Source organism: Anastrepha obliqua, chromosome 3 (assembly GCF_027943255.1).
Source record: "Anastrepha obliqua isolate idAnaObli1 chromosome 3, idAnaObli1_1.0, whole genome shotgun sequence".
In the NCBI taxonomy this organism is placed as follows: domain Eukaryota; kingdom Metazoa; phylum Arthropoda; class Insecta; order Diptera; family Tephritidae; genus Anastrepha; species Anastrepha obliqua.
This window is the reverse complement of record NC_072894.1, coordinates 119,933,806-119,947,864: the sequence shown is the minus strand read 5'-3', so window position 1 is coordinate 119,947,864 and position 14,059 is coordinate 119,933,806. Positions and strand designations below refer to the sequence as shown.

The 14,059-nt window shown below is 34.9% G+C and overlaps 1 protein-coding gene across 4 annotated transcripts in view; it reads right to left on the bottom strand.

Annotated features, from left to right (window-relative positions):
* Positions 1-7,038: 7,038 nt before the first annotated feature.
* The window catches only part of LOC129240164 (neurocalcin homolog), a 72,505-nt gene continuing 65,484 nt past the window's right edge, over positions 7,039-14,059 (bottom strand). For all 4 annotated transcript variants that reach the window (XM_054875755.1, XM_054875754.1, XM_054875752.1 and 1 more), the window contains exons 3-5: positions 8,004-8,122; positions 7,666-7,854; positions 7,039-7,298 (exon numbers count right to left, since the gene is read on the bottom strand). In XM_054875755.1, coding sequence (XP_054731730.1) covers positions 7,104-7,298; positions 7,666-7,854; positions 8,004-8,122 — 503 coding nt within the window. In that variant the 3' untranslated portion in view covers positions 7,039-7,103. The remainder of the gene's footprint in view (positions 7,299-7,665; positions 7,855-8,003; positions 8,123-14,059) is intronic.

Sequence of the window (14,059 nt, the reverse complement as noted above, 5' to 3'; positions counted from 1 at the left end):
GAGAAAATGATGATTTTCAATCATTTTTTTATGCTAGTCAATTGTTTTATTTTACAAAAATAAAAACATAGCATTAATACATCATATTTCGTCTTGACTTTAGCAAAATTAAAAAAAAAAAAAATAATAGTTGTAAAAGTTATCGCTGTTTGTGTGGAGCCCGATTCTCCAGAAGTTCCTTGCGGTGACCATCACAAGTCCTTGGAGATTCATCTAAAATCAATCGGACAAGAGAAATTATCAGGAAATATTTTTCAGATTTTCGAGTAAAAAACTGACAAAACCGTTTAAAAAAATCGAAGTTCTTGAAAAAAAATCCTTCGATCAGGCATGAGTTTTTTAAGTTTTTCAAAAGCAGTATAAATTTTGTTGAAATCTACCAAGAGGTTTTTAAGTTGCAGTGATCACCAGTTAAAAAAATAGTTTTGAGAAAAACGAATTTAAAGTTTTGCTATCGATTTATGCAGAGTTATACGAGTTATTTAATTACTTATACTGTGCCATCTATTCCTGGGCCATATAATAGTTCTTCAGCCGCCGTAGTAGTTTCCAAAATATGGATTTTTTGTTGCCTACGTAGCCTTCTACCACTTTCATACGTGCAGCATCCATTTTTTCAGCATACGAACGCTACGGAGCGCCCGAGCACCATTTGTTAATTGTTGAATAACTCGAAAAGTATTTGTTGGATTCACTTCAAATTTTCACACAATATATTTAACATATTATACTTTAAGAAAATGCCAAAAAATCCAATTTTTTGAAAATCCTCACTACCCCTAACCCCATAAAGCTAACCTACAGCTCAGTGCAATTGCTCAGTGGCCACACTCGATGGAGGTGCAGATAGGTACTATATTTCCAAACAATGTTATTCTGTAGGTCCCGGAGGAGGTCGGCCAAACATCCAAAAAGGGTGTAAGCGCCAATTAAATATATATATGGGGCATTCTTCGCCAACCGGACACCCCCATCTGCCCAGAACAGATTTTATAAAAAAATTTTTTCCCTATGCCGAAATAAAAGCTTATGTCATGTACTTTATATTAATTTGTTATGTGGCACTTTTTAAATACTAAAAAGCCATTCCTTCCAAATCTCAAAAAAAAAGGAAGTGATTATTAACAGATTTTCCATTTCTCCAGAAGAAAAAAAGTTTTACTGTGAAAAAAATCCTGTATTATGAAAAAAAAAATTCCAATTTCAGCAATTTCCTTCAATATTTATATTCAGCAGCGAACCCAGAAACCCCCGAGCATCATGTTTGAGGAGAATTCACAGTAAAACTTTTTTTTCTTCTGGAGAATTGGAAAATCTTTTAATAATAACTTCCTTTTTGTTTGAGATTTGGAAGGAATGGCTTTTTAGTATTTAAAAAGTGCCACATAACAAATTAAAGTACATGACATAAGCTTTTATTTCGGCATAGGGAAAAAAATTTTTTATAAAAACTGTTCTGGGCAGATGGGGGTGTCCGGTTGGCGAAGAATGCCCCATATATATATATATATATAATAAATAGTTCAACAAATCTTTATTTGAATACTGCAACGAAGCTTGGCTTTTAGCGTCATCCATAGTTTTTGAAGTACACACCCCTCATAGTTTTAAAAAGTTATTTGAACGCATTAATATCAAGGTGCATTCCACATGATAGCAATTACAAAATTATTGAAAAATTTCAGATAAGATATATGTTAATTCCATGTGGTTTTAATATTTCAGGCCGTGTTTTCATCGATTTTTGTTCCAAACCCCTCTTTTACTTGATTTTTAATCAAACCGAGCCTATTTCTAAATTCCCTTTGAATTCTACTTCAGCTTCCTAAACAAAACACATCTGTTCTGCTTCACACTTGCCAGCTTTTAAGGCGCATCCGAAGCATCGAATCCATGAATCATAAATCAAATTTATACGAGTAATTATCAGTATTTGGCACAATCGAAAACTCGAAAGTTTTCTCAACAGATGGATTCTAATTACAGTGGCTTAAACGCTTCATCGTACATACTCAGACGCTAACTTTAAAACGCTGTAATAAAGGCCAATGGATTAGAAACTGAATACTGTAATTTTTAAGGGCATAGAATTTTGTACGATTATTCTTTTGGACGTGAACTCTATGGTTTTGTTTATTTCTGTTTCCCACTATAAAAATATTAAATTAAATATTATCTATTTATGTCAATGGAGTGTACTCCAAAGAAGTGACAAATATGCTCTTCTCGAAATTTAATTAATTTACAGTTTCGAAATTCTGTTTTAATGTTTAACTGTGAGTATGTACGATTAAACGTTTGAGCTACTGTACATATTAAATCCTTTGTTTTGCCGAGCTTCTCCACGTATTTGTGGTGTACTTCTAGATGTTTTCCCACAAATGGAGGGACGTATAGGTATATGCGGCCTCCGAACGACAGATGGTTTTTTATGAGGAGCTTCTTCATGGTGGAAATATATTTGGTAGTTTGCCATTGCCTGCCGAGGGGTGACGCTATGAGAAAAATCCTTTCCTATCATTTTGATGTTTCGTGCCCACAGTGAACTTTGAACCCGGGCACTATCGAATGGTAGTCACGCACAAAATATTCTGCTTTGGCGGATGTGGTAAACAAGGTGTGTTAAAAAAATAAGGCGAATTTTCAAATAAAACTTCCTGCATAATAATAAGCAATGAAAGCAAGGATTATATTATTTGCAAAAACACGCATTATTTCAGGAATTGCGGAATTGAAAAGGAATAAAAATACGTATAATATTTATTACCATTTTCGGAAATTTATGCAAAAACAAATTATACTACACATATACATGCTTTATTTAAGGGAGCGGTAGGGTTTTTAGGGTAAAAAAAATCGATTTTGGTTTATTTGAGAAAATGAATGTACATACTCTCAAGAATGTTGTGTCCAAATTTTAAGTCAATCGGTGCAAAACTCACGAAGTTAGAGCATTATAACCGTTGGCCGCTCCGACTCGGCTACCTGCAGAAAACTTTAAATCGATTTTCTGGAAAACGACGTTTTTCAAGTCGGTGGACACTTTTTCTCTGAATCTACTCGACCGATCTTCCTGAAATTTTGTACACACTTTCTCTACATAATTACCGAGGTAACCCTGGGAGGTTTTTTTTTCAATTTTTATTTATTTTACAATAAACAATATTATGCGATTTATCATCTAAAAATCGCACTTCTACTTCAAATGTAAAAAAAAATTGAAAAAAAAAAATTTTTTAATAAAAACTCGACAGGGTTACCTCGGACAATTGATTACCTAATGAAAACTCTTTGATTTTTTGATTTCAGATGATACAATGCTGAGAAAAACTGTCCACGGCAAATTGCCTTTTTTCGAGACGTCTGCGTAGATCTGCTGTCAACGGCTCAATTTTGTATATTTTCTTATGAAAATTTTTGAAAATATTTTTGAAATATGAGTTTACAGTATACTAATTGGATAAATAAATTTACATGAATCATCTTTCCAAAAAAAATTCATAAATAAGTGCATATTTTTAGTGGAATTAACCCTAACCCTCAAATAATTAAAGAAAAAAAACTACATGGTCGTTATCGATTTCCGAAAGAACTGAAACAAGTAATTTTTGTTTTTACTTTCTTCTGGTATCAGAACAAAATTATCGAGTACTGAATAAAAATCGATTAAAAGTATTGCGTACTTTCAAGTGTCAAATTATATTCAAGTATAGCATAAAAATTTACATTATAAAAATTAGGCAATCTTTTGTTATTTTTAATTATTGAACTCATATTAATCTCTCTGGAGTAGTCTAAAACAAGTTTTTAATATTTCTCCAAAAAGTCGTACTTTTCAGTTTCGTCACATCTAGATTCTTTCACTAAGCGGAAACTTTTCAAAATCAACTACAAATAGAAGTTTCAAGAAAAATAATCACAAAAAAAAACAACAGCAAATTGAAATTTACATGGCCTACTTTGACTTGAAGAGATGAACGATAGTTATGGCGTTGCCATATAGCAAATACTGCAAAAGAGTATCGATGCCAAATAAATTGTGGCACATAATTAATCACACAGCTCTAAACTCGAAAAGAGCATCTAGTAAAAAAATTACTTGCTCGCAAAGAAAGTATTGGGTATTGACTTGCAAGTAAAGGTATCGAGGAATCATTAAGTATGACACCACGTAAAGTCAGAGAGATGGCACAACTGCGCAAATCGAGGTCATGTTTAATTAGTAGCATCTCTTGGAAGAACATACACCAAGTTTCAGCCAACTCAGTCTTGTTGTTGTTGTTGTAGCAGTACCTTTGCCCTGTCAGTGTAGTGTAATCACCGGTCGTCTTCGTCTAGCTCATCTAACGGTAGGCCCAGGAAACTAGCTGTTTCGACGGGTTGGGTCCAGAGGGAGAGAGGTGCTAGATGAGTGGATTTGATGGGGCATGTGAAAAGGTGGTTAGTGTCGTGCGGGATGCCTTCACATGCCGGACATATGTTTAGTATGTCGGGGTCGATTCTGGATAAGTAGGAGTTTAACCTGCTACAGTATCCAGAACGTAATTGTGCCTAGATTACGCGGGACTCTCGGGGAAGTTGGAGCTCTTCGTCTGCAATTGGTGGTGGTTGAACGGCATTCAGAGGTCGGGAGCTTAAGAAGGTGGTAAGAGTCTCCCGATGAATGTCGTTTATGGCCTGTCTGTACGCTGTCCGATCCTAGAGTGGTCTGTCTGTTTTGTCAAGGATCTCGTCCACGTAATTTAGGAAGTGCCTCCTGATGTGCCAGTTTGTTATGCTCCTTCACAGGTAGCATATGAGCCTCGTCGTGCAGGTGTTATATGGAGGACATCAGGAGACATCCTGCCGCGGTCCAACTCGGTCTATTTCTTAGTGTTTGGCATTCGTTCGAGTGGATGGAGTCGAGAGATTTTCGATCAGCAGTTGGGGTCGCAAAATAGAATTGGCTGACAGGAAAAAGATTTTATTCAAACGAGGAGGTGATTGCAGAAATGAATGGCTTTGAAACGGCTCAACAAACTAGACCAGCGTTGGACGAAGTGTATAAGCCTAAAAGGAGACTACGTCGAGAAATAAAAAGGTTTACCCCAAACAATTAAGTAGTTTTTATTTTTGCACGGACTTATCAAACGAGCGCTTATCTCTAAAATACCTATAATATATATTAGAGAAGTACGGAATTATTTTATTTTTATTTATTTAGAGGTAAAACAATATATAGTATATACAATAATTATAATTAATGTACTTAGAACATCCTGGCAGTGTCCAACTTAGTCTTGTCTAACTGTCATTGGGGGAACATGTTGAACTGGTCCCTTGTGATTTCGGCTTGTATATCTCTGCGCTTTATCGTTAGCTTTGTGCCCATCATAAACAATACTGTAGCAACCTCGGAACGCAAATCAGCGGATGAAAACTGATTCAGCTGCTCATTCTTACAATATAAAGGTATCTTAAAATAATAATATACATACTTTTTGTAACTGTGGCTACGGCTATTTGCTTTATAGATCAGATGTGCTCATCTATACACAGCAGACTTTACAGGGGATTTTACTTACAAGTTTCGTTTACTGTTGTCAATATTGGTCTTATCTTAAAAGGTCTATCGGCATCAAGATGTTCTCGAGGAAGAATTTTCATTAATGTGTATGAATTACTTCAAATTTGTAAATTTATTCGCAGCCATCCTTTACCAAAGATGTTCCAATTTCATAATTCTTTAGAAAAAATTATATTGGAGTTCCTAATTTCAAAATATCAACAAGTAGTTTTGTTTTTACCTTCCTGTAAAAAGTTGCAAAGCTGATGTTCATTAATGGCAGCCGTAGTACCAAAAAATTGAGAAACCCTGAACTAAACTTTATACCTACATCTCTGGGGATTAATATTGCTCATACGACGTGATTAACATAAATTATATTATATAATATTATATGTATGTTCTCATAGAAATTAATAAAAGTTTGATAAGAGACTTAATAACCTTGTCCATATATTATAGAAGGATTACTAAATCCAGTTTTGGTCGGTTAGTATATCAGAAGCCATTTTCATATCTGACAGCAGAAACGTGTCGAAAAGAGAGAAGCAAAAAACACCGGATTTTCTACTCTATTTCACGCATGAACTTTGGCAATTACATCCATATTCCGAAAAAAACAATATATTAAGTTTTAAGCTCATCAGGCATTTTACCCTTATTATTTTCTAATATATAAGAATACATAATTAAAAATAAAAGAACCCAACAAACACGACTACAACAACAATACAAAAAATCAACCAATTGCACAGTTAAAAACCAAAAATTATAAAATGTTTGGGAACTGTTGTAATCAGATGAAATGGTGTCATCAATTTCCGTTGATTGATTGGACTTCAAATATTCATCCATCTTTGTTTGCTTTGCTCTCCTTCGATTTTTTTTTTTGCATGTTATTGTAGTAAAACATTTCAAAAATACCGTGTTAAAATTTTAAGTCAATCCGAGCAAAACTTTTTAAGTTATAGAGCATAAAGCCGAGCCGCCTCAAACATCTGCCGAGACGCAGCGTAGTCCGTTACAAACTTTAAACGCGGTTTTCTCGAACCTTTTTTTTTAAAGTGCGTAGTCATTGGCATTTGAAAACTACTCAACCGATCCTTTTGAAATTTTGCACACATATTTTACATATAAAAAACCTCCCCCCAAAGTTTTTTTTTCACCATTTTTTTTATATTAAGGTGGTTTTACACCTACAAAATGGCGGCATTTTTTCGTCAAAAATCACTTTTTACTTCAAACGACTACCAAACGGCTGAAAATGAAAATAAATCGTCAAAATAAACGTTGGGGGGAAGTTTAACTCATACTTTAACTAAATTATTCGATTTTTTTGATTTCAGATGATTCTACGCTGAGATATGCTGACTACTGCAAAATGTATTTTTGAAAAGACGTCTACGTAAATGTGCTCTCATTCGCTCATTTTGCAATAGTTTTACATGAAAATTTTATCAAATATTCTTGAAATGAAAAAGAAAACGAAAACATTTTTATTTTCCATGTATTTGAGATTAATTGTTTATTGCTTGTTATAACTTTTTAAATATAAAAGTTAATGTGTTTGAGGATCACATTGTAATAAACGAACAATTGATGGGTCACTCTTCGCCCCCTCTATAAACTCTTCGAGGCTCAATTTGCCGTCTTTATTTCGATCCATCTGTCTAAATATTTTATCCGTTCGTTTCTCTGGCGTACTTTCGTCTTCCGGCATTTTCATAACTGAACCAACCATTTTATAAATTGCCTGCAAATATAGAAAAATAAATATAAGTGAATAATACATATATGTACCTTCTACTCAAATATGAACGAGACGTTATCAATAAAACGGTCCGCGGATGACATATGGCAAAAATAAATTTTTTGTGTTTTGGTAGGACGAAGAACATACTCGAGCTTGACTTGTTTACATTAGCACAGAAAACAAACTATGTGACATATCACGCTGAAATTTGCCATGTAAGCTTATAACAGTCCTACCAAAACACAAAAAATTTATTTTTGCCATATGTCATCCGCGGACCGTTTTATTGATAACGTCTCGTTCATATTTGATTAGAAGGTATACACACTTATGTGAGTGATAGTAGGTATAATAGATTTTGACTGACCGTGACGATTTCCAACATTTCTTGTCGGGAAATGTAGCCATTTCCATCTAAATCATACATTGAGAACGCCCATTTTAACTTCTGCTCTAATTTGCCGCGAGATGTCACACTCAGCGCGCATAGAAACTCTCTGAAATCAATTGTGCCATCGCCATTGGCGTCGAATGTTCGAAAAACGTGCTCTGCAAACTAGATAAAAAATTTTGGAAGCAATTTTAACAAAAGCTTTTCAAAATTCATAACAAAATTTAAAAAAATTCCAAAAAACGTTTTGGTACTCCTAAAAAGTTAACAATAATGCAATAAAAAAAAAATTAATAAAAATTGTCAAATCTTACCTTACTTGCATCACCGTACGGAAAAAAATTCCCATATATTTTTTTGAACTCCTCTACGGAGAGATGCCCACTAGGACAATCTTTTAAAAATCCTTTATACCATTCCTGAATTTCTGCATCTGAAGTTAAAGACAAACATTTTTATGAGTACTTTAGATGAGTTCAGTCAAATTTTTTATAACTTAAATACATACATATGTACACATACTCGTATATGTACGCGTATATAGCTAGAATTTGCTAAGCGTTGCTAAAATTTTATTTAATATAATTGTAGCTATTTATTAATAACACATCTATCGATTATAACAGCACTGTGTGACAGAGCTAACCTTCAAACATAAATATGACATAATACTGCTGACATTCCCAACTAGAAATAATCGAGGCACATCAGCAGTAACATACGGATTGCCTTGACTTGACGCACTAGTTTGGTCCCTTGTTTAAAATATTTTTTCGATGTGGCGTCCGAATTCGTGAGTTATCTCCACAGACAGGCCACTAAACATGTTCCTTGGTTTAAAATTTAAATCTACATATGCCTCTCAAACTTTTCCCATATTTAAAAAAATTCCTGGCAAAACTTGGCCCTACTCTTGTTACACCTTCCCCACTTTTATAGTTACTTGCAATCAAGAGTAGCTTTTTTCAAGCAAAACTTTCGGTAATGCAAACAGCTATTTAAACAACAACAAATTAAGCGTCCGCAGTTCATAGTATCAATTAGGAGGCTTCAAACGGGAATATAAGAAAAAAGTATCCAGGTCCCATCTTCTTTAAAATGATTAGAAATTTCCTTCCTAGCCAAACAGATGAATAGTAGAAATATCTCTGCGCCTGTAGCGTAGCTAATAGACCATGAGGAACAACTACAGTTAAAAATTCTGCTCTACTTGTATATACATCTATATTTATATATATATAGGTAAAACGGTCAATAACCACACACACATATGGCTGTCGTTTCAAAAACCTGAAGATGGAATATTTATCATGCAACAGTAAAAGTTTTCCAAACATTTCATATGCACCTTAAACTATCAGTTTTATTTAGTAAAGCTTTGTGCTAAGATAAGATAGATAAGAGTTTATTAAGTAGAAAACGTTACAAAATTTATGTTATCGCAAAATTTACAGAATATGATATAAGTCTTAATTCTACATCATTATATTTGTATATTTATCACAGGTTTGGTTTTTTAACCGATTTTTTCTTTTTTTTCGAAGAAAAAAACTACTATGAAAAACCTCCGCTATACATCTTACAAGCTAGGGTTAATCTGTACGCATTTAAGTACCAGGGCCTAATTGAACATTAAGAAAGTTCAGTTATTAGTAGTCCGAAAAACTGGAACGAATTTTGAATCTTTTAGTCAAATTTTGTATTTGATCTGACAAAATCTTAGTTTTTGATTCATCATGAAGCTTTCTGGTGGAGAAATGCCATGGGAGTCGTAGCATCATTTTGAGTACCTTATTTTGGCAGATTTGCAGTTTCTTAACATGTGACTTTGCGATATTACTCCAGGCTGGACAGGCATATAATATTATTGGCTGAAATATAGACTTATAAATTATTAGCTTATTTTCATCACTTAAGCCTGAGCGTCTATTTATTAGGGGATATAGCATTTTAATCGCCAAATTTACTTTCTCCTGTATGTACTTTACATGATCGCAAAAAGATACTTTTTTATCAAAAATCACCCCCAGATATCGTACGGTATTGGCCCACGGGATATCATAACTACCTAATTTCAAACCTGTACTTGGTATAAAACACTGACTTCTTTTTCTAGTGAAAAAGATAGCTTGCGTCTTACCAATGTTTAATTTTATTTTCCAAGTACACAAGTAGTCTGCCATGTTTTGTAGTGCATCTTGAAGTTTGGTTACGATTTGGTTACCAAACGCGTGCGAATAAAATATGCCAATGTCGTCTGCGTACATGGCATATGAACAGTTGGCTAATTTGGGAAAATCAGAGCAATAAATAATGTACAGTAAAGGACCAAGTACCGATCCCTGGGGAACTCCAGCGGGTAATTCGATCATGTCAGAGTATTCGTCATTCAGAGACACGCAAAAGTAACGATTTTTTAAAAAGCAATTTATGATTTTTACTAGTGGTAACGGAAATTTTAAATTTATTAATTTGTAAATAAGACCATCATGCCATATCGAATCAAAAGCTTTCTCAACGTCAAGAAGCATTAAACCGGTTGATTTCTTGTGATCGAAGTTAGATTTGACGTGATTATAGATTCGTTTAATCTGATGAGTCGTACTATGATGTTGCCTAAATCCAAATTGCTCGTTTGGTATAATCTTATGGGTGTCTAGGAACACGGATATTTTATTTTTGATAATTTTGTGCTAAATTTTTAGTTTTCTCATCAATCTATTTTTTTTAATTCGTTGCTTTTTATACACAGGCGTTTACATGAAATTAAAATTTAAGTACTGTCATGTTTTTTATCCCAATTTTACAGCATAGAATAATTAAATTTCTGTCAAAATATTTTTGATTTCTAATTTATTTAAATGAAAATACAAAACCAATACAATCAATGAAAATGAGAAAGCGGGACTAAATGGTTTGAAAACGTCAAAAATATATTATCGGCCGCCGTAGCCGAATGGGTTGGTCACCATTTGGAATTCACTGAGAGGTCGTTGGTTCGAATCTCGGTGAAAGCAAAATTAATAAAAACATTTTTCTAATAGCGGTCGCCCTCGGCAGGCAATGGCAAACCTCCGAGTGTATTTCTGCCATGAAAAAGCTCCTCATAAAAATATCTGCCGTTCGGAGTCGGCTTGAAACTGTAGGTCCCTCCATTTGTGGAACAACATCAAGACGCACACCACAAATAGGAGGAGGAGCTCGGCCAAACACCTAACAGAATTGTACGCGCCAATTATTTATTTTTATTTTATTATATATATAGGACATTAAAGTTTCAAAGCACTACATTAAAAAAAATATGGTTTTAAATACTTATACCCACTCCATGATATCAACATGGAAATCAAATGACATTTTTTTTACAATGTCTACATTTACAATGTCTTTAGAAAAATGCATCCTTAGATATTCTTGAATTTTCCTTGTGAATTATTTTGAAAATAATCTATACTAATATAATATTATAAAGAGGAAAACTTTGTTTGTTTGTTTGGTTGTAATGAATAGGCTCAAAAACTACTGGACCGATTTTAAAAATTCTTTCACCATTCGAAAACTACATTATCCACGAGTAACATGGATTATATTTTATTTTGGAAAAAAATAGGGTTCCGTAAGATATTTGGATTTTTCGGACACAAACTGAAAAAAATCTTATATATAAAATAAAGTCAACTATTTGTGTGTGTTCACTAACCGGCCGTGCCTTTGCACCGAATTAAACCAAACTTACACACATTGTTAATAAGGTATTGAAGATGGTTTCCGTGTAGTTTGGATACCTATTGGTGGATAGGGCTCGAGATATAGGTCAAAACGTGGACCCGGGTAACCTTCGGATGTGTATGTACAATATGGATATCAAATTGAAGCTGTTGGTGAATGCTTTAGTACAGAGTATTTTTCATGCCGCTCCGTGACTGGGGTCTCGAGATATAGGTCAAAACGTGGACCCGGGTAACCTTTGGTTGTGTATGTACAATATGGGTATCAAATGAAAGCTGTTGATAAGTGCTTTAATACGGGGTAATTTTCATACCTATTGATGACTAGGGTCTCGAAATATATGCCAAAACGTGGACCCACCGTGTCTTTGCACCGAATTAAACCAAACTTACGCACATTGTTAAGTAAGTATTGAAAATGGGTTTCGTAAAGTTTGGTTGTAATTCGGAGCAGTGGCAACGGGTACAGCGTTCTTTTGAACCAACCATAATGTCGCTTACTTTTTTAACGCTTGGGGCGGAACTGAACTGTCAAATTGACAGTGTGAGTTACAATGTGTCAATATTTCTTTCTGATTTGGATGCCATAAGGAAAAAACGTAAGTGCAACATGTAAAAATTGTTCATTTTTTTGGAGTGGATTTTGGAACAGTGAATAATTTCTTACGAAATTTGAGAATTTAATGTGAAATCCGAATGAAATTATGTGTTCGTGCTCCAATGCTTAATAAAACATATAAATTGAAACGAAAAATTCATGGATGATCAGGAAAAAAGACGATTGTTTCTTAGTTATTCATATGCGTTGATTTGAAATTTAAAAACAATCTTCTTTTTTCCTGATTTTCAATTTATATTTTATATTTACTCAAACACAAATAGAAAAACAAAAAATATTGTTTATGCCAAAGCGCTTGAATAAAGAATAAAGAAATAAATAATATGAAACCCATATATTTTCTGTTCTAAACTATATCTATTCTATTTTAGTGTGCCCAGCGAAGGGGGCCGGGTTTGCTAGTATGAAATAAAGTATACGCAATGGATGCCTCTGTTTACGTTATTTCCTCTAAACCTGTAAAATCCTTTAAAAAATTAAATTTATGAGAAAATTAAAAACTGCGTACGCATCATTACTATATAAATCCTAAAGTTTCACGTGAATATGAAAATTTTCCTTCATAACAAATCAAGTCGATTTTTGTCGCACGGTGTTACATTATACATATTATATGTTGTTGCTACTTGGGCGAGCTTCTCATCCAATTTGTGGTGTGCGTCTTGATGTTGTTCCACAAATGGAGGGACCTAGTTTCACGCCGACTCTGAACGGCAGATATTTTTATGAGGAGCTTTGCCATTGCCTGCCGAGGGGCGAGCGCTATTAACAATAAAACTTCAGCATTTGTAATATTGTGATTGATTTATTGGTTCGCTTGAAGCATTAACCAAATAAGAAAAAATAAACAAATATAGGAATTTTTTTTCTTTCATTTATTATTTAAAGCTTAACAGTTTGTGCTGCCACCTTGTTTATAAATTACTTCGTAAATACATTAATACATACATTGGCCAACAGCCAATGTTCAACCGACTCGGAGAGGCTGACCGGTGTGGGGCCGCTGTTTTACGAAGATGATCTCCTCGCTGACATTGAGGGTGGGGAGATCTCGGAAGAGGACGTCGAGGTCACGATGGTGGAGATAAAACGGACAGATTCTCATGAAGCTGATCCAAATTAATCTCCACCACTCCAAACTTGCGTCCGCGCATCTTTCCGTCCGCTTGGCTGCCGGTGGACTTGACATAGCCCTCATTCAAGAGCCGTGGATATACGGCAATAAAATCTGCGGACTCGGAGTGAAGGGCTTTAAACTGATTGCCGTACAACACAGAGGTAAGATCCGTAGCTGCATCCTCGCTAAAAACAATATAAATATCTTCTTGCTCCCACAGCTTAGTAGCGGCGACATGGTAGCGGCAAGCATCGAGCTCGGGAAAACCGGCTTTTGGCTAGCCTCCGCCTATATGGCCTATGACAGGGATGCTCCGCCGGACGAAGTCCGTACTCTGGTGCAGGAGGCAGCCCGGAAGAACAAACATTTGGTTGTCTCCTGCGACGCAAATGCTCACAACATCCTGTGGGGAAGCAGCGACACTAATGCTAGAGGTGAGTCACTACTAGACTTTATCTTAGAAAATAGAATTAGTGTTTTGAATATAGGCTCAGAGCCGACTTTTGTTACCATGAACAGAGAGGAAGTTTTGGACATCACCCTGGCTTCCGACATGTTCTCTAATCACATTAAAAGATGGCGAGTTTCAAACGAAAATTCGTTCTCAGACCATCGGTATATTGAATTCGAAATCGACACTAAGTCTCCCCAAGTTAGTCAGTTCAGGAATATACGGAAAACTGACTGGGGAGTTTACAATAAAAAATTAAGAGCTTTACTGCCAAAGAAAGCCCCCAAAAACCCCACTACTTGTGGGGAATTGGATGAACTGGTTAATCAGGTAACTAAAGCAATGAATAGCTCGTTAGCAGCCAGCTGTCCGGTTGTCCAACCCAGAGGGAAATCTAAACCACCTTGGTGGTCCAAGCAGCTAACCTCGCTACGACAATCCCATAGAACACTATT